Source organism: Miniopterus schreibersii (assembly GCF_964146895.1).
Source record: "Miniopterus schreibersii genome assembly, chromosome: 6".
In the NCBI taxonomy this organism is placed as follows: Eukaryota; Metazoa; Chordata; class Mammalia; order Chiroptera; family Miniopteridae; genus Miniopterus; species Miniopterus schreibersii.
In genome coordinates, this window is record NC_138107.1 from 58,256,928 (window position 1) to 58,278,866 (window position 21,939).

Here is a 21,939-nt window from a genome sequence, read left to right on the forward strand (position 1 = left end):
TGTCTGAATTATATTTAAGCATATATAGTCTATTTGATGTTAGCAAGCACCCAATTTAGCATTAATTTCTCTCGATGGAAATATGAACCATATGTTTACATTGGTAATAACAACACTACACAATTTGGTCATCTCTGAGAGTACTGATAATATTTTCATCTCAAGGAGAAAGTTCTGAGAGTTTGTATTCATTTTTGAAGCATTAACAGCTTTTAGTACAGAGGCCACACAAGTTTTCTAATCTTATTTTACTCAATTTCTTGACAGCCCTGACTCTGATTAGAGGTTCAAATAAAATTGTGATTCTTCTATGCATTGATTATGTTAAAGTATTTCTTGTCTTTCTCCTAGCACAGCAACAGCTGTAAGTAAATTAATTGTTATAAAGTTGTAGCAGAGCAGCACTAGTGGTCTTTGAGGTGGCTATTACACTAGATTTCCAGATAGTTGAGATTTTTTTTTAATATACTCAACTTCATAAATACATTTTCACAAGGGTACAGAAATCCAACGGAGAAGTGCATGTTTCCAGGTGCTCTCAATATGCACATAAACAGCTTTGATTTTGGGACCCAACAGGGGGCACATAAAAACAAATGAGTTAAAAAAAGTTGCACATAGAGTAATTTTAATCCATTCCATTTTTAAATACCACAATAAATTTAATTTTCACAATAAATTAAATAGCCATATTCAGTTTACAAAATAGAATTACTTAGTGTGAAACCAGTATTTACAATAATATACATTATGTACATGACATTTCTCTTTGTTGACATAGAACATGGAAGTAAAAGGACTCGACTTTCCAATGTATGATTGACATGCTACAAGTGACACCATGGTCCATACGAGAAAACAATAGTGCAAAATCACCACAGGAACTTTGGAACAATGTCAATTTTATGAGAAAAGACATTCTTTTAAATCATAAGAAAATAGCATTTTCTGTTTTCGTGGCCCCAATTCAGCATCTGAATTAAAGAGCCAGGCTTCCCTTGGAAAATAATGCATAACTGAATCCTCTACTTCCTGCAGCTTCACAGCCATTGGTACATTTCACACATTAATCTTTTGGCTTCAATTTATGAAAATGGCGGGTGACAAATTCTGACTCAAAGGAAGACTAACTCTTTGAGAATAAATGAAATCACTTTCCCCCAATACCACCACTTCTTCTTTTAGTAACTAGTTTAAAAGATGCAACTACGCAGACAGCAAATTGTTTTTGTACATTTTTCAGTAGAAAAAGAACTGGTCTTATATTTGGTCACACACTGTATGTACAAGTATAGATGGAAAAATGACTTGGATAATTGTGTCTAGGAAAAGTGCATATTTTAATCTAGAGGAGACATTGTGTGTCTCCAGGCACAACACATGGTGTTGTATGACATACTATTTTAGGGCCAGTTCAGTGTCCTCCCAGTGATCTGGTAAAATTTTTGATTGAAAGGGTGAAAGAATTTGCGCAATTTGGTAATGACAGAGGGGTCCACCTCTGGATGAATGCGCCCCTTGCTGCCAGCCAGGCACTTATTAAAGATAATGTTAAATCGCAAGCAGTAGAACCCTCTGGTAGCATTGAAATACAAATTGTATTGACTTATTCTTGGGGGAAGATTTAGGAACTTCTCCACGAGCTGAAGTTCTGGCAGAGGTTCTGTGATGAGGCGATCTCCATCCACGATGTGAAACTGCTCAATCGGAAAGTATTTCAACCACCTTTCCAAATGCTTGGTGTAGATGCTGGTTCTCACTGCCTTGTATTTTGTGTTCACTTCGCAGGTATTAGGGTCTATTGCCAGCTTCTCAAACTTGTAATAAGTTTTATTCTTCCTCTCCTTCCCCTCTAGCACCTGAGTGTAATCAGAAATAGCTCTTGTGGTTGGCTCCCTGACAATGATCAGCAACTTGATGGATGAGTTCATTTTGTAAATCCTTTCTGGAACCTCCTCCGTGATAAAATATGCCGGGCTCTTTTCGATTGTGATTTGCTGAGGGTAGGAAAAAGGCATCTTTTTTCTATACCACTCAATGCCCTTGGCATAATTCTCATCATTGTCAAAAAAGTGGATTTCTTGAGAGGCTTTGACCACAGCTGGGTGGAGGTTCAGCATTTCAAGCAGGGCCCTCGTGCCTCCTTTTCTCACCCCGATGATAATGGCCTTGGGGAGCTGCTGGACCAGGTCATGAAGGCGAACCTGCTCCTTGGACGCGTTGCCCTTGCGGAACTCGTGCAGCAGGCCGCGCTTAAACTGCAGGGCACGGAGCGGGAACTCAGTCTGCCCACGGGCTCCGAATCGGCCTTCAATGGGGCAGATGGGCTGTAGCCTGCAAGCGACAGAGAGACACTTTAAGAAGCTCATTGCAACTAACTTCTCATTTTTCTTGTTCCCTAGTCAGAGTAAGACTTTAAATGTATAAATAAAACCACTGTTTCCCAGCCTGATGCAATCCATGATGAACATATGTTTGAGAAATTTTATTTTAAGCAACACTGTATTAAATGGAGCACACATAATTGATGGGATTTTTTATTAGTGGTCCTTAAAATTTTTATTCACCAAGCACTTAATTGACTATGGTGTGTACTTATGTTCACACAGTACAGGACAGACAAGTGACACCAGCCATACTAATAGCCTTTTAACAGCTCACCAGTTAACATTATTTAGAGAATGTGAAAGGTGGAAGATTATAATTGTTAGCTAGGAGACTGAAGGGCAGCTAGGAGGCCAGTCTTTTGGGCTTTGTGTGGTATTACTTTCTTGTAGCTCAGCAGCACTCACATGGCTCTTAAAAATCGTTGCAATATAATTTGAAAAGAGGTCCCAGTCTCTGCCCTTGGCTATTTGCATCATCAACCTGAAAAATTCCAAAAATGGTACTTGCTGAGCTTTTCATTCTATGAGAATTTCTGCCGCTGGCCTTGGGGACAGCTAGAAGAGTACTATATTTCTTCTTCCTCTCTTTTTCTTCCTATCTAAAGAGGTCAGGATTATGTTTTTACTTGGCTGAATGTAGGAACAAACCCAATGCCATCAGCAAGTTGCTGTATATCACTAACCACACCTGGGACCAGAAATCAACAAGGCCTTGGCAGGGCCAGAAACCTCAGGTCCTCATTGCCAAGTCCATTTAAATCAGGGACTCAAGCTCCTGAAGGAAGGGATACAATAGACAGAGCCAGAAAGGAGGATTTCCACTTCAACACTACCTTAAATAATAAACAACCACCACTGCTTTTCTCAGAGAAAAAGGTGTGGTGATAATCATAATGATGTTAAACTGGAGTGGCTGATTAATTTGGAACGGTTAATACATATATATATGGTTAGTACATTGAGTTTCCTTTTGGGTATAGTCTAGAACTGAATTGAAATTCATTATATACTTTCCCTAAGTTTATTTGAAAAGGGATTTTAGCCATATTGGTAAAGGGAGAATATTAGTCAAAATGGCTGTTAAGCCAATTCCTTCAACTGAAGCTTCTAGTTATGCTAATAATTTGGAGTCTATGTCCCCCTCTCTGTGGCAATGAGGCTCTCTCTTGCTTTTCCCAAGAGACTCTATTGTACCTTTCTTATCTTCTGTAATGTTTATAATGAAAGGGAGAAGACTAAAACCTCAAGGTCATGCCAAAGCATTCTGCAGAACGGAGGAGAAAGGGCTTGGCCTGTGCTCTGTTTAAACAGCTGTCTGTCCTAATGCTTACGGAAAAATATAAACATATTTTACTTTTTTGTGGTGCTTGTTTTTTTTATGATTTTAAACACAACTCATGCTCATTGTGGAAAACATGAAAATATGGAACGCTATAAAGAAAGGTTTAGCACAGTTAATATTTTAGAGAAACATAAATTTTGTTTTTATAAATTTGTTAAAATTAATGATGGAGTTCTAAATGAAAGCTGTAAAAGTAGCAACACATCTATAGTCAAAGATGTTTTTAATTGTGACATTGATTGGGATATCAGAAATTCATCTTTTGGCTCTTCTTGGGTGAGAAATACGCCCTAATTTCCTAAGGCATCCACTGAATATAGTGGGTGGGCTTCTCTGCATCTAGGATGATGCTAGTGTCTATCATCCTTGAAAGAGCTGAGGAAATAGCCAAATCCCTTTCTGTAGGAGTTAATTCTCTTGAGGAACTCTGGCTGAGAGAAGCTGAAACAGACAGTCTCTGCCCTGTTTGAGCTAGAAAGGAGTTTCCTACCTCTACAAAGGGCCATTTTCCTTCTTTCCTTCCTTCCTTGTTCTACCTGCTACCTTGGGAGCTCATAGCCTGCAGAACAATTGCTTGATGGTCTCCCTAACTCAAGACATGAGAAAATACCACCTTATTTCTACTTCTTGAAGAGTACGTTCTGAGCCTGGGTCTCAGACTAAAAATATGAACTCTTAGGATTGGAAGGGACAGTAAAAGTAACTGAGCTCAGCTTCCCACCCAGAGTTACTGAAAGATAAGCCCAAGTCAGCATGTGTCTAGTTCATATACAATCTGCTCAAACTCTCAATTGAGAACTTTTAAGAAAGACTAACAAGCAATCCAATTCCTTATAAAAACTATCCCACTTGAGACTACAGACCGGGTGAAAAATGAAAAGAATCAACTAAATAACTAATGTGTTAATAATCACTAGATCAATTACTCAATAAAAAGCAAATGATTGGAAGCTAACTAAGGCCATTGGGAAGAACTTGACATAAAAGTTCCTTTATGGACGTAAGACAATGGTAACACTTTTACTCATAGCTAAACATTGCTTTTAGGGAACTAGTTGAAGTCAGTGATAAGCTCTGAATTATACCATTTCTCATAGTTAGCAACTAGTAAGTGGAAGTATACTCTGATTTTCAAATTGAAAAACATCAAGGGGGGTCATTTTACCAGTAAAAATTGACACTGGGAGGAGGAAAATAAAGACCACTGCTATATTATTTGTTAAATATCCAAATGATCAGATCTATAGATTAGAAAAGGAAAACTGCAAGGAAGATATTTTCATTTAAAGTGTGGCTCCATTTTCACAGAAAATGAGAATTGAATGCGCAGAGAACATACTCCAGTGTTTCCAGTGCAATAATTAATTTTAAAGAGTAAAGAAGGAAGCTTCACATCTCAGAAATCCAATTCTCTGTCCTTCACAATCATACTGGATGTGGGACAGCCCAGAGGTATTCAATGTGAAGCCAGATGATATTGCTGGGACCTCTGCAGGTCTAGCACCTCTCAACTGTTTGCTTATTTAGAGCCAACCCCTGGCTCTGTAAATTTCCTCTCCAAGGATTTTCCATTGGCTTCTGGGCAATTACCCTGAATGACAACCTCCTTGTCTGGTACATTCAGGTCCTAGAAACCAGAGCTAATTAACATAGTTCAAACTCCCCAAGCCTGCAGCCATCTTTCCAGGGCAATGGATTCCAAACTTGATGAGCTCCTTTACAGGTTCAAACATAATTTTAACTTCCCTGGTAGCACATTAATGGCTCACTCATAAATTTCAAAATGAAGATAGCTAAATACATCATCACTATTTTGCTATAGCTAGATGTGAACAGCCAGATGCACACAGACCACAGTGAGCTCTAGAAAATGACATTTCTACTCTACATGGCTTTATCCCTTCTCTGAAAATAAATGTCAACGCGCACAGAATACAAATGGATCCTGACGAACACCTTGGTTTGCGCATCTCGAATCTCTTTGTTTTAAAGGCTCAATAAATCAAGATCAATACTGCAGAAAAGCATGTTTTGGGGGAATTTTGAAGGAGCAAAACAAAGGGATAGATTTAAAATTATGTCCTAAGGAAGTTTAAATCAAGAAACACTTAAAGTCACATGGGCATAAGTATGTGTTTAATCACCTACCTATCCAAGCTCCCAACTCTGGCGACTAGATACAGGAGACTCCCAACAGCAAGGCTTCCCAGCACCAGGAGCTTCTGTCTCAGCCACACCTGCTGTTTGAATAGCATGGCCCTCCATCAACCTTCAGGACTTCTGCAGCCTAGAGATGGAGAGAGAAGGGGACTCATCAGCAGTCATCTCTTACAGGCTCTTTTTTAAAAAAAATTATCTTTATTGTTGAAAGTATTACAAATGTCCCCCATTTCCCCCTCATTGATCCCCTCTACCCTACCCCCCCTCCAGGCCTTCACCACACTATTGTCTGTGTCCGTGGGTTATGTATATATGCATATAAGTTCTTAAATTAATCATTGCCCACCTACCCACCCACCCCTGCCTTCCCTCTGAGATTCATCAGGCTGTTCCATGCTTCTGTGTCTCTGGATCTATTTTGTTCATTGGTTTATTTTGTTCATTAGATTCCACATATGAGTAAGATCATGTGATACTTATCTTTCTCTGACTGGCTTATTTTGCTTAGCATAATACTCTCCAGGTCTCAAAGAGTAAGGGATCCTTCGTTTTTATAGGTGGGAATACAGGTGGTTAAGTGATACCACATGAAGAACAGACCTCATACCAACCTTGATGATGTTCGTGGTATAATTGGTATTTAGCAAAACTTGATTTCCTTCCTGGCCTGTGTTATAAGATCAAATACTAAACCGGGGGAGAAAGATACTAACTAGACAGAACCTGTTAGGCAATTGTCAAAGTAAATTAAAATGCATATATTATAACATATATCAAATATGTATGTGTGCACATACACTTATATTTGTTGTTGTTGTTAATCATCAGCAACTAAGCAAGGTGAGGTTTACCCAGAGGTTGCCCTGCCGGTAACCCAGTAAACTGAAGTTTCTGCCTCAGAATAACAGGACAGGTGTAGAAACTGAAACCCCGGTTTAGTAAGTTATCATTTTGGACATAACATTTTACTTACATGTTTTTGTTTTGTTCTAGTTGTGAATGAAGGATGGGGGCAAGATCAAAAGCTGTTTATTTATTGAGTGGTCATCAGTGGTAACTATCAGATGTTTAGGGACAGTGGTTCCAAGTAACCTGATGTTTCCCTTCAGATTCCCTGCCCAGTTCTGAATTGGACTGACTGATTCTGAGAACATGCTCAGACTAGACCGATGCCCCTGCTCTGTGCTCTCTCCTTTGGGTGAATTTGGTGATATGGGTGTTGCTCTTACATCATGCAGAAGCTTACCTGGGCGCTTCATACTCACACCTGAAATAAGGCCAGCTGAGAAGGGTAAGGCATTACCAGTGCTATTATTAAATTTGGGGGGAAAAATGGAAGCTTCCAATTTAGCCTTTCTTATTAAAAATAAATCTAATCCCCCTTTCAAGATAAGATTGTTTTCCTCTTATTGAAACTCAAAATAGGAACCAAAGAAGAGGGACTGCAGCAATGGGTCGTGGTTAAAAATTGTTTTGCTGCAATGATATCTCCATATTTGCTATGTGAAGATTTTCTCTGTGCAAAAGGGATATACTAGGACTGATGGATTGGTCTATTCATTAATTCATCAAGGAATTACTAATACCAATAGCATTGCTGGCTATTCTACTAGGTTTATGGAGGATTCTAAAAAGATCTTGAAGGACTTTTAGTCCTTGAAAAACTAATAATGTGATTAGGGAAGTGTGAAACAAGCAGTGAATGCAACCTAATTCATGATAATGTATGAATAAATGTTGGGGAAAGAAAATGAAGGAAATGGTCAGGGGCATGGACTCCATAGGATGTGTGTGTGTGTGTGTGTGTGTGTGTGTGTAATGTAGTGCATTGTTTGGTAAGGAGGCTGTAGGAGGACATCCCAAAGGCGAGAGACAAGAGTATCATTTATCCAACACACAGACAAAAAATATTTATGGAACATGCCTATGTGCTAGATTCTGTACTGGGTACTATGGAGATAGCAGCCAACACGGGCATCTGTAGTCTAGTGGAGAAAACAGATATTAACCCCATAAGCATAGAATTTACATATACTTACAAACTGTAATAACAATGAAAAAATGACAGGATGCAGGGAGAAAGAATCACAGGAGGAACACACTTCAGTCCTTCCTGAAGAAGTGACACTTGGGCTCACACCTGGTGCATGAAGAGCAAGGGGGCCCGAGGAGGGTAGAGTGGGTTTCAGTCAGAGGAACCAACGTTTACACAAGTACTGAGGAGGGAAATGCTTGGTTAGTTTGAGAAAGGAGGCTCTTGAGGTGGCCACTTAGATTCTCTGGGCCTTTCTTTCCCTATCTATAAAATGGGGGTAGTTTCTGACCTCCGCACTCCATAGGGCTGTAGTGAGAATGAAATAAGGTTTCTGTAAGTAAATTCACTGCACAAAGTTTTATTAATATGCCAGAATAACATAAGGGATTATGTGTCATTTGTATCTTAGTGTTAATGGACTTAAAGTGTATTCACAAACAGTGTGAGAAAACAAAAGCTATTACGTGGTTGAAGAGGGCCAGATACAAACGGGAGAGAGGGGAGAAGTGAAGGTAAAATGCGCTCGCCCCATGGCCTTAACAAGGATCACCAGCCTTGTACAGAGGAGCATCTCAGGGAGGCTCACCTGGCCTCTGCTCTCTAAACGCAGTGCCCACACTCCACTGCTCAGAGCTATTCTGCACAATGCTTTGTCTGCTTTCACCAGCTCCTTGGTCCACCTGCCTTTGGCTGCAGTTCACCCTGGAAGGTCTGGGCTATGTCCCAGTACCTCTAGATGTCCTGTCCAGCTGATACCCTTACCCACAGTCATCTCCCTCCTCCAATGAATTTTTGTTCTTGCAGTTGGAACCACAGTTAGGACTTCCATGGTTCACAAGTTTGGGGCTCCTGCTAGCTGCTGCCTTCTTCTGTGTGTCTCACGACATGTCTCAGCACTGTGCTAAACCTACTGACTGACTCAGAAGTCCGAGAAGGGCGGCTGAAAGGCCATGAGCCCAGAGTGGGTCTGCTTTGCTCTGTAGGCTAGTGATTCTCTATGGCGAGCTTGCAGAGCCTTTAGAAAACACACACCTGCCACCACCCTCAGAAATTCCAATTCAATGGCTCTGCATTCACTGCGCATCTGTATTTTTTTACAGTGGAATGGATAATACACAAAACTTAAAATCATTTTCTACTCTCTTTTTTGTTTTTGTCACTGTGGTCAGTAAACTGTTTCTTCTTAATTTCTTCTTGCCCTGTTCTATCAAGGCACTTAATGCCTCCCTTCATTCTTCACATATGAGTGTGTTTCCCTGTTCATTTTCTATGGCCTGTAATCCTCCTAACACGAGTGACTTTGTCCCTCATCTTTTTGGTTGTTCACTGGATCAAATCACTCTCTTTCTCTTGAAAGCCCAGGCCTTTCTGAGTTCCCAGCTCAGGTGGCTAGCTTCTTTCCCTCTTATTACCCATCACCATCAACCTCTGTACCCTTCAGGTCAGCCTCTTTACTGTTCCCTGTACCCCTTCACTCTCATCTCTATGCTTTTGTCAGCTTCCTGACTGGCCTTCAGTCTTCCTTATGTCTCCTCCTTCAAGACTTCCAGATCCTGCTACCATCTTCCTGGGGAGGGTGATCCTGGTGGATGTGGAATTTTGGGAAAGAATTATAGGACCAAAGGGTAATAGCTGTCTTAGGGATAACGCTTGGGAGACATTGCATGTAGTGGGTGAGTGAAGCTATGAAGTACCTCATGGCTGAACTCTGCTCAAGGTCGGCAGGCGAGAGAAAGAAGAAGAAAACTGACTGAGGATGTGAAGGCTGCCGAGGAAGAAGCCCAAGACTTGGGAGAACACTGCAGCACACTTGTCATCTGGTAAACGGTTCAGTGCTAAACCTGACTGAAGACGAGGTCAACGTTTATTCTACTGCCACTGAGGATCTTTCCTTCTCCGAGGCTCCAGTACTCAACCTGTGGACTCACCTTTATGACTAGGCCAGTTATCACCAAGGAGATTTGGCTCTGTGGGATCGGCTGCTACTACCAGACCCGCTGCTTTATGTCTGAGATGCCTTAAGTACACCACTGAGGGTTTTCTCTTTGGGAGGCCTCATTTCACCTGCCTTTTGTTTGTAGGACTGGCTTACCGCAGCCTCCTCTATACATGGTGGTGAATTACAACCTCCAAAGCACCCTCATGTCCACTGTGACACCAAGGAGAACTACAGTTTTGGGGGGGATCTCAACTAATGTGAATGCATCATCCATGGTGAAGTGCAAAGACCGCTGCATTGGGAGTCAAAGACCCTGAGTCACATTTTGGTTTAGTTTTGTAATTGAAGCTTTCTGAATTTTGGTATTCTCATCTGTAAAATGAAGATAATTATGGGAAAAAACTTTATGAATATCTGGGCACTTTATAAAAATAAAGCACAATTAATTACCTTTAGGAGGCTGATAAATTAATTCTTACAATGCATTTTAAAGAGGAAAAGAATGAAATAAATACCATTCTCATTAATAGTATAATTGGACTGTGAAAAATATGTCTGTTTTTAATATAAATAACTTTTAATGGAAACTCTTGTTAAGTATTAGAATGCTAATGCTATATTTTCTGTTCAAAGCAAGATAGCTCAATTACCAAAAACAAAAAGTTAAAACTTATCTCGTTAGGCTAAAATCTCTTGGAATTTTAGAGACATGAGAAAGCCAAACATGTAGTTTCTAATGAGCTTCTCTAGGACACAGAAGTGAAATCTCATTCTGTTTTGTAATCAGTCTCCAACTATGTGCCAAGAGACAATATAGCAGCCTTTGAATAAACTTTGTTCAGGGAAAACCAAAGATACTTGGTTAATTTAACATTCAAGGTGCCTTTTTTTAAAACTTAAAAAAAAAAATTATTGATTGATTTTAGAGAGAGCGAGGAAGGGAGAGAGACATTAATTTTTTGTTGTTCCATTTGATGAATTCATTGGTTGATTCTTGTATGTGCCCTGACTGGGGATGGAACCCGAAACATTGGTGTATCAGGATGACACTCTAACCAACTGAGCTACCCTGCCAGGGCCAAGATTCCTTTTTGGCTTTCTACAGCATCATGAAGTGCTTGAACCTCTGCCAGGATGGAGTTTTAAAAGCTGGGAGTTGTTGCCTTTGGTCTAGGAATATGAACTGAAGAGAAGCCACACAACCATCCAGTCCTCATAAGACCCCTCGTTAAACTGGGAGACGGTTAGCTGCTCCCCCAACACCAAAGTCCCTTCCCTTCAGCTATGCCATCTATAATGGATATCTTAATCTTTCATCAGAGCAATCACACTGGTAATAGGCAATTTATATAAAGTGAGAGTTTTTTATTAAAAAAAAGGTAAAAGACCTATAGTGACTTTTAAGCCTTCCTTCACCTCCAGTTTTTAATATCTCAGTGTTTTTCATGTTCTGTGCCAAGAATAGCACAATTATAGTTTTTCCAGATTACTAAAGCTTTAATAAACACGGCATCTTAGCAGAACAAAGCAGAGTTTCTAAATAACAGAGTACGTGGCCAGAAGCGACAAATTGTAAAGACATCTGGTGTTTTCTCCAAAGCAGCACTAAGCAAAGAAGGAAATGATTCCCAAGCTGAAACAAAGAAATAAGGAAATTCAAAAATAATAATAATAAAGATACGTCTAAGAACTGCTCAAAGGCTTGGAGATGTGGTTACCGCAAGCCCCTGGTACCCATAAAAACAATAACAGGAACAGTAGTAGCAAAGTTCATTAAAAATGACTGAACTTATATAGCAGAATTATTCCATAACCATCTTTTGAGTATTAGCTCATTTATCCCAGGCAACAGCCTTCTGAAGTGGACAGGAATTAATAGTTGTTGAGCACTAGGTGCTCTCATACTTTCTGTCACATTTATTATTACGTGTAATACAACAGACCTGTGTAATATCCATTTTATTTTCTTTTTCTGACGGAAACTGAAGAGCAGAGAGATGAGCAGATCGTTTAACCAAGGGAATGTGGAAGGAAAATGTGGAAGAAGGATTTAAATTCAGAATGATCTGACCCCAAAGAATGTGGCCCTGATTCAGTACCACTCACAGAGCTTTGGATGCTCACCTGGGAGACTCTGAAAAGGAACCTCACCAGTTCTCCCATAATTCAAGAATTGACTTCCTTTTTGATAGCTTTTATAGTAGGTGATCAAAATAAATTAGGTTTTGACTGCCACTTAATTCACATTCTTATGCACGGATCTCCGTAAGAGCTTGGTGGAATTTGTTAATCACCTCTCGTCATCACCCCATCCCTGTCCTCTCGTATCCCCCCAGCTCTTTCCCCTCACTAGCTCTGTGAACGGCTCCCCTTCTGCCCACTGCAGTCACCCAACCCAGAAACCTGGGAGTCCTTCATCCTTGGCCCTAACCCTCCCCTAACATCCAATCAGCCAGTAAAATTCTGCCTCCAAAATGCTATTAGAATCCACCTGCACTGTCATCTGTGACGGCTTTGGTTCAGGTCACACTCTTTCTCTTGAGAGTGTTATGGTCTCCCCACTATTAGTTTTCTTCCTGCCTCAACTTATTCTCCATACCGATGCCAGAGTGGTCTTTCCAAACAAAAATTTGATCACATTGCCTTCAGGCTTAATATGCTTTAATGGGTCCCTAACAACATTCACGTTTTTAAAAGACCCTTTTACTCTTTTCCAAAGCAACTCCATACAACCCGCAGTGGCTACATACACAAACTCCAGCACACAAAACAAGTGTGGTTCTTTTGGATAGCCACAGTCAGTTTTGCTTCAGGGCCAGAAGCAGAAGGCTTCTGTAGCTTGAAAAAATAACTCTGTGCCTCATTTATCAGGTCTGGGACACCAATAAAGGGTATCCCAATAGGATACTAATAGCCTGCCCCATAGCACTGCTGTGAGGAGTAAATGAGCATGCAAAGTAATTAGAACACTGCTTGCCACATAGTAATACTCAATAAATGTTAGCCAGTCTACTCACGCTTCCTTCTCCCAGGCCTTGGTTTAATTCCTGCCTTTTAGATCTTATGTTCCTTGGGTAAGTTTTTCTTGATCACTCAGGGCTGGTTTACAGGTTCCTCTTACATGTCACAGTAACATCCTTCCTTCTTCCCTTCCTCCCTCTCTTGTTCCAGTTTCTCCCTGCACTCTGCCACTGACTATGTTCTCTAAATAACAGACCTTAGAGAGAAAGGATGCAGTGCTGTTATTCTTAGGTGATGTTGATAGCAAAAGAAAAGTACAACTAAATGTCTTAGAAAATCTTGTAATTACTTCACAAATATATAAAGTAATTTATAATTAGTTTGTATGCAGCATAATACTAAAAGTCTCCATTCTTGGGCAGGCTAATATTTTCTTAACTTGCAGTATTAACATGTTTCAAAACTTTCCTCTTTTTATTGCCAGAGATACCTCTATACTCTGAATCTCAGATCTTCCTTTCAGGGCCAGGGGCTCCGATAAATTCTTACAGTAAGACAACAACCTGTGTTTCATCATCAACAAATATTTACTGAGTACCAAACATGAGCCAGGCACTGCAGATACCAGAAACAATGTGGACAGTAGGAGACACAGATCCTGCCTCTTGTGATCTTCTAGTATTCAAGGTCGGCTCTTGATAAACATGTAAGGAAATTGCATCTTCTTTTAAACACAGATCCCAGATGGACCTTAGGTGGCTGTGAAGGAAGAATTCCCACAAACACAGGGCCTGCATCTGCTGGCTCTCAGAGTCTCATCTTCTGGCCCTAAGATCTCCCTCCTCCATGAAGGATCCCTGCCTCTTATCCAAGTAGTGATAGTCAAACAACTCTCCAAAAGGCCCTATTCTTCCTTTAAACAGGACTCTTCAAGAACCCCTGCTAAGTAAAGACTTCATTGGGTGTGTTTGGACTAGACTTTGTCAAAGTAAGTACTTGTGACCAGACAGGGCTTTTGGCCTGTGCATTATCATGGGGCTCTGTGCTCAGAAGGGCCCGTGCTTGGTTGAATGCTTTGTTGTCACTGTCTTGAAATTCCTGATAATTTCTAAACAAGAAGCCCCATATCATTTAGCACTGGGCCCCCCAAATTATGTGTACAGTCCTGCAGCCGGACCTTCCAGCCTTCAGAGATTAGATTACTTGTGTGTAGGCTGTGGCTCTTCACAGTGGTGTCTCCTTATTTTACCAGACCTTTGGCTTTAAGTGACAGACATTGTCTTAAGCCTACCACATAGAGGCACAATCTTTCACATCTTCTTACAGAGCTGGGAATTCTGCTCCCTTTTATTTCCCTGAGTTCTGTGGTTGTCTGACGCCCATCTCTTTCCTGAAAACCCGACACTTCAGGAACATGGAAGCTGCCTACAGAGCCTTACACTCCTAAGTGCCATATCCATAGTAGAGCATATGCCACACAAGGATGCTGTTCACAGACCACACACACACACACCCAGCAGAGGGGTTAATTAAAATAGATGAGTAAGGGGAAATCCTTTGAGGTGAAGAGGGCAGTGTCATCACCCGTATTATACAGATGAGCCAATGCAGAGACCCAAGGACTGTAGCCATCTTCTCCTATCATAGGGTAGAAAACTATCTCGCCTTCCCCTCCTCCCTTAAAGGCAAAAAACCCAGGAAGCTCAAACTGAGTAACCTGCTATGTGACCTTGGATAAGTCACTTAACCTCCTTGATCTTCCAGGATTTTTTTCACCTAAGAAACAAAGGCCTTTGAAGGGATGAGTTCAGCAATCCTTCCTGGGTCTAAAATTCTCTTATTCTAAGGGTTCCCATCAGATAAGCACTGAATGAGTGCTCTTATATGAGAGAGTAACGTATAGGGAACCAAAGACAATTGCAGTGGGGGTAAATTAGTGCCCAAGGTAAATATCAATTTCTAATTTCTTGTTATCCCTCAGTTTTAAAGTATCTTGACCTCTCTCAAGATGGCTGCATCTCATTATACGACCTATTACTGTGAAAAACAACCCTCTCATTCTAAGAAATGAAATTTCTTTGAAAAGATACCGACACTTAAGAAAGAGTCTACTGATTAGCTTTCAGTGTGCCCTGTTGTCAAGAGAACCCAGCAGAATCACATTTTGAAAAAAATTAACCAAGGGCAGCTGAGGAAAACTGTCATAAAGAATCCTCATGTCTTCTAATATCATGATCACATAGGAAAGCTGTAATGAGAAAGAAACCGATGAAGAGGGGCGCAGGACAAGGCCGGGGAGGCAGTGCTCCGCGCGCTGAGTCGAAGGTGAGGACGGTGCCGACCGAGAGGAGGGAGGATGCCATTCGTTAGCAGATTAAGCAGAAAATGTAGAAAATGTCTCAGTCAGGATGCTTGTAATGGCTTTATCAAATGGCGAAGGAAGCTATTTAGCTCTTTGTTTCTTCGGTTAACCGTGAAGGGTCAATGTTAGAAACGAAAAGGAAAAAAGTTGATGAATTATACAGAACTGCAGAGTTTATTGCTTCTCCGTGCTTAGCGCTTATTCTCCTGGGAATCGCTGCAGAAGCAGCTTGGAGCAAATTCCAAATTTTCAAATGGCTTCTGCATTTCTTCCCCCCATTCAGCTTTTGATATTGTGCATACATAATTTATCACAGCTACCATTATTGCGTTAGCCTGAGTAGTCCTCTGGCTCCGTCTGCAGAAGGATACTCATTTTGCATTTCTAATGACCAAACTTAAAAGGAGCTAGTTAATTCCGCTTCTGTTCCGGGCTCTCATTTAGTAGAATGATGTCTTAAGGAAAGAGATGGGAACTGAATTTTATTTTGACATAGAGTCCCAATTACTCTTCATCTCAGCATCTCCCTGCTACCTGTAACTAATGTTTATAGAAATAGAGCGGTGTGTTTTTTCCCTCCTAAAGTTTCTTTGCACTTCATGAAATAGTTGGGAGTTCAGTAAGTTTGTCCTGCTCGTGAGTTCAGCAGCAGAATCTTTCACTCTCTAATCTTGCATTTATATAGAAAAGCGTGAGTTGGAGAGGTAACAATTATACAGATAATTAAGTTAATATACATGGTTTGAAGAGATCATTCCAATAAGTTAGTCTCACATAATCAAAGAGGTCAAGTTAACTGGATAAGTTCTTCTCTCTGCCTTAAGAAGTTGAAGTCAATTGTATAGTAATATTAGTTCTACTTGTTATACCCAGTAATAGTTGAATGTATTTATTTTAAAATCAAGTGTAGTATTCACCACCCAATGGAAAGTCAGCTTTTTAGTCTTATTTCCTATCTCAAAAATTTTGTTTTTATTTTTGGGGAGGAACAAAGAAATAGAATATATAACAATTTCTCTTAATTCCAAAAAGAGATTAAAAGTATGGAAAGACTTTTATCATTAATTTTGATTTGATTGCATTTCTCATCCTCTCTCCACAGTGACTTTTCTTCCACTTTAATCTCTATAACACTAAGCTATATATTTCTTTTATAATGACTGAAGATGATGATGCTAATTTTAACATTAAACATTTAAAATGAATAATTAAACAATTAGCAGACTGATTACACAAAAATGGGAATGTACCACATTCAAATGACCAAGTTAGACTCAGAAAATTCAACTCTTTTGCTATAATATTTAAGTAAATATGTATTGGTACAACCTCCTGAACACTTTCTTATGCACTTAATCGTCATAAAAACATAATTTTCACAACACTGCTGTCTATTTGTGTGGAACTTTATGGTTTTTAAGCTCTAGTTTAAATATCATTTTACTTTATTTTCACAACAAACACCTGTGATATTCTCCATCCTCTAGATGAGGAAGACAACACTTGGCCCAAGCACCGGGCTAGGTCCACCTACTTAATGGCCTGCAGCTCAAAATAGAACCTAGCTGTACTGACCTCCCGTGTTTGTGGGAAAATTCATCTTCTTTCTATGAAGATTTGGCATTAATTTTAGTACCAGGACTGGATGCTCACTATCGGTGCAAATCTGATCCTTTTGCTATAGGTTTTGAAAGAGTGCTAATGTAATTTTTGCTAAAGTATAGGACTTTGAAGAAATGAAAGAAGTATAAAGTAATTTGGAATTAACAAGTGTTAATATATTTTTTCTCTTTCTCTGGTTGGATCATCAGTTTCTCCCAGATAAATATCCTGGTGGGATGGGAAGGATTACAATAGATTCATCAAGGTAAAAAAGAAGAAAAGCCAGTTAATAATTTCTGAGAATAAAAATTATCATGCTGATTATGAACTTAGAACATTAACTTCAATCACCTCCTTCCAACTAATATATATATTTTTGGTCAGGATTTTCATTTTAGCCTGTTTCCCTAGCCCCTCCTAAATTAGACACTGTTTTTTTTTATTTTATTACTTTTTTATACAATCATTGTTTAGATTTATCCATATTTATCAATACTATTCCTTTTTTATTGGTATTGGCTTTATTGAGATATTATTCACATACCATTCTCTCATTCTCCCATTTAAATTCTCTCATTTAAACTTGTAAAATTCAATGGATTTTAGTATGCTCACAGAATTGTGCAGTCATCACAACACATTTTAGAACATTTTCATCACTCAAAAGTAACACTGTCCCTGTTAGCAGCCACCCGCATGTCCCCTTCTCCCCCTCCCCAGCCCTGGGCACCCCACTAATCTCCTTTTTGTCTCACTACTCCTCTTTGCATCTCAGTTCTTCCATTTTTCTTTTGCCAGCCAGTAGAATTTCCTCCCATTCAGTAAACAAAAGCTGTGACATTTCCAACCAAATACAGAAATATTTTTCTCAATTTCTTCTCCTTCCCAAAGGAAAAAAATAGGTTGGACTTCTTGCGCTCTTGCTTTCTTTCAGTTATTTTCTGTTAGGATGATCTAATTCCTGACGGATTTGTTAACTGATGAGACTAGTAATGAGTTGAAACTTAATTTAAAAGAATAGATTACTAAAATATTCTGTAAATTAGTCTTAAAAAAAATGTATTTTAAGATGTTCAGTGTTCAGCAAAGCCCTCTGAGGCCAGCACTCACTTCTAAAACATAAAGAAAGCAGTAGAGTTTGCACCCAGGAGGCAAACAAATTCAGTGGGACCAAGAAATGTCATAGTAAAGCCCTTGTTTATGGAGTGGTGTTAAAGAACAGCAAAGCCAGGCAGTTGTTAAAGGTGCTAAAGACAGATTTTATTGGGTGATTCCACTGCAGCAGGGGAAAGACTTCAGGATGCAGAGGTGACTGAGGGAGTAGGAAGAAGGAGGGGTGGAGCCTCCAGCAGAGTCAGGGAATTACAAAAAGTGGAAAGGGGGTTGGTCACTGGGAATAAGCCATCTGGGTTTGTTAATTGGAATTTATCTAGAGGAAAAACAAATTTCTTATGTCAACAGGACAGGAGGTAGTTTTGCAAATTGGAGCAAGGCACCCAACTAAATTAGAGCCTGGGAGACAAAAGAGGGATAGTTTCCTCTGGGGATTGGCATTTTCAGGTCCTCAAGGAGACAGTTCCAGGTGGTAGAAGATTCGTATCTCAAAGGAGTAGAGAAAAGCTTTGTAATTGTAAGTTTTCTAAAGTAACTGCTTTAAGAGAGAGTTTAAGGGACTTAGTCAGGTTTGCGTTGGAATGAGCAGTAAATTCCTTTGGCAGCCCTGAGCTGTCTGAGGCAGGCATTTTAAGGAGGGCTGGGATCATCCTAGGATGATGGCCTTAGGCTGCTAGAAGCCATGCTAGAGCTTGTTCAAGTTTCTTAGTGTGTGTGAAAAGCAACTTCTAGGAACTGAGAGCAACCTTTGGCCAGAGCCAGAAAGAGCGCGGGTCTTCATTCCTACAACCACAAGGAACTAGACTCTGTCAACCACAAAAATGAACTTGGAAGCTGAGTCTTCCCCAGAGTCTCCAGCTAAGAGCCCAGTCTAGCTGACAGTTTGATTGCAGCCTGTGAGACTCTGCAAAGAATCCATTTGAGCCCAGCTGGACTCTGACCTATAGATCTGTGAGCTAATAAAGGGGTGTTCTTTTTTTTATTTATTCAGAATATTACATATATCTCTTTTTCTCCTCATTGACCCGTTCCACCCTGCCCCCACCCCAATGAGTATTCTTTTTAAGTTGCTATGTGTGTAGTCATTTGTTATGCAGCATTAGAAAACGAATACAGGCATATTTCTCCATCATCTATAGCTTTAAGGGGAAAAAAAGCAGCAGTAATGATTTTTCCCCCTGAAGCTTTCTTCTCACAGAATACTGAGTGTGAAACAGCAAAAGCTCACCTTCAAGAAATACACTGTACCCCTAACAATGCTAGCTCGCTCTTATGCTCAAACTTTGAACGGAGACAGTAATGCAATTTAGTTGCTATTGGCAAGAAAAGGTCAATTCAGTGCAAAGGCAGATCATTATATCTGGCACTAAGGCAGTACTCTGAGTTATAATGTGCATGTTACTGTCTTAGTATTGCTCTTGCAGGAACCAGCCCCTCTGTGTCTTTTTCTTAAGCCAAAGCCACAGGCCCCAGTGCTCACCTGTGGGCCCCAGGAAGAGGCTCCTCTCCCTGCTGATGCTCTTGGGCTCTGCAGCAAAGGGGACACTACGCATGTGGCTAGGCATTGACTGCCCCCAACCCCCAGTTTCTCCTCAATCTCCTTTCCACTTTATTATTTTTTTTCTAAATATATCTTTGTGGATTTCAGAGAGAGGAAAGGAGAGGGAGAGAGAGAGAGATAGAAACATCAATGATGAGAGAGTCACTGATCGAGCCTGCAACCCGGGCATGTGCCCTGACCGGGAATCAAACCCCGATCGCCTGGATCCTAAGTTGATGCTCAACCGCTGAGCCACGCCCTGCAGGGCTCCACTTTATTTCTTATGATAGGTCCACACAGACTCTAAATCTGACATGTGCCAAAAATTCTCTTCTCCCTCCTTCCTTCTCTCCCCTCTTTTCTTCCTTTCTGGCCCTATCTACTAATGAAAACAAAATTTAGAGTTTGTATCAAGGTTTTATGACAAATGCCAATACTGAGTTATTTAGGAGGAAAAGTTAACAAGTACTTTCCATGTAGGGGAAAAAATAAGGATCACTTTCATTTCAGGGGGCCTAATTATAACATCACTTTCTATTTTAGTTCTTACCCATTTTCCAATTATTCAAGGCTTGAATAATATTTAACAATGAAACAAGCAGGGCTCCGGTGTGTAGTGAAGGCTTCTTGTAGGATTAATAAGCCATGTCTCATTAGCCCCACTTGACTGGAGGTGTTAATCTCCACCTTGGCCTTCTAATCTTGAAATAAGTTTGTGGATCAAGTATTGAAGTATGTTGAGCAAATAGTTTGATTAAAGCCTCTGAGCCTTCAGATGCCAGTCCCATATTATTGATTCAAATGCATTTCCATATATAAATGCTTAGATGTGTCTTTTCAAATGTACTAAGCAATGGTCTGAAATGACCACCAGAGGAAGCCACCATCTTGGCCTTTCCCAGCAAAGAAAGTAGAAAAGGTCTTCGCATTTTTTTTGAATTACCTCTGTTTCTGTCTGTGACAGGCTTCTTTTTCCACCCGGGGGAAGACACGATGAGCCCAGAGCACAGCAGCCATAAAGAACTGCTCATGTTCTGGTAAAGACGTGCAGGAGCTTACGCCACGCACAGTTGTTGGCGACTTTCTCTGAGAGGAGTGGGCTCTGTTTCATAGTGACATGGCAGATGTCAAAACAATTCAACTCTTAACTCTTACTCAGTAAAAAAACGATCCTGGACTTTTTTGTTTTCTGAAATAACAATGATTTAATAGGCAAAAGAATAGCGAAGGAGAAATGAAAAGCCAAGTGTCGTCTCTTTGATCCTCAGTCATGCCTTTGTAAAATTAGAGACCTGGGCTAGATAATCTCTTAGGCCCGTCCATTTTTAAGACTCACAGTGCTGTTGCTATAGTGGTATAATTCATGCCTAGCTCTTTGTTGTTGTATCCCCAGTCCACCACACATAATGGGTGCTCAATAAATACCTGTTGATTGATCAAATGAATGAATGAAATAGGGCCTTGAAATACATAATAATAGCAAGTGCTGGCTGAGTCTTTGTGTTGAGTTCAGCAGGGGGAAAACTCTACTCAAGAAGCTCATTGGGGAAATTAGCTTAAATAACCTGGCACTTTGCAAACCCACAGACCATTCTGTGATGAGTGATGCAATGTATGGGGCAGACCCTACACAACACAAGTTTAAAGAAGGTCATGAGATCTCAGATACAATTTGATAGCTATTCTGGCTTTGGAAGATGGAAAAATGAAAGTAATAAAGTGATAATAAATGTGTATATACTTGCTAGATATCAGGTATTTCATATATAGATGAACATATTTAATAGTTATATTACCATGAGATTGGTATGTTTATCTGCATTTTACAGATAAGAGAACTTGGAGAAGTTTAACTAGTTTAATAACAGAGCTAACAAATGGTGGAAGAGGAACTTGAACCCAGGACTGACTGGTTTTAAAAACCATGATCCCCCACAAACACACTACTAGCTGGATAGGAGGTATACTGGGTCATGGGAGAACTTGGGTCCCCAGCAGAATACAGCCTCTTATCAAGCTGTTCCTGGTGAATATGCACTTGCCTACCCTCTCTGCTTGCCCATCTCTAAGGACCCTGGGACATCCTCATACATAACCTAGCGCCTCTTTTGCCATCTGGGATTTTGTTTCCTTGGATGCTTTCTGGCTGCCCCTCTTCTCTTATCTCAGCCCTTGATACTTACAATTGTTTGGGCTAACCAAGCTGGGTTGACTCTGGGGATTGGTTTTGACTTCCAGGATGTGATAACATCATTGCTCATTTTGCCCACTTTCTTTCCATTTCTGGCTTTGCCGTGTGCCTTATCTCCTGAATTCTGTTATGGGTATATCTTGTCTTTAACCTTTTCTGATATATGCATCTGGCTTCCTCTCACTCATTACCTGGGCTCCTCTGCCTGCAGTGTCTGTTCAGTGTAACTTAGGGCACGCATGATGACAGGGCACGGGCCATCCAAGCTGAGGGTACAGTGTGAACAGATAAGGGAACAGAAATAAGA

At 40.2% G+C, this 21,939-nt stretch overlaps 1 protein-coding gene across 1 annotated transcript in view; it reads right to left on the reverse strand.

Moving 5' to 3' along the window:
- Positions 1 to 603: 603 nt before the first annotated feature.
- The window catches only part of HS3ST5 (heparan sulfate-glucosamine 3-sulfotransferase 5), a 219,024-nt gene continuing 197,688 nt past the window's right edge, over positions 604 to 21,939 (reverse strand). Inside the window, exons 4-5 of the mRNA XM_081140815.1 lie at positions 5,878 to 6,016; positions 604 to 2,334 (exon numbers count right to left, since the gene is read on the reverse strand). Coding sequence (XP_080996941.1) covers positions 1,404 to 2,334; positions 5,878 to 5,984 — 1,038 coding nt within the window. The 5' untranslated portion in view covers positions 5,985 to 6,016 and the 3' untranslated portion in view covers positions 604 to 1,403. The remainder of the gene's footprint in view (positions 2,335 to 5,877; positions 6,017 to 21,939) is intronic.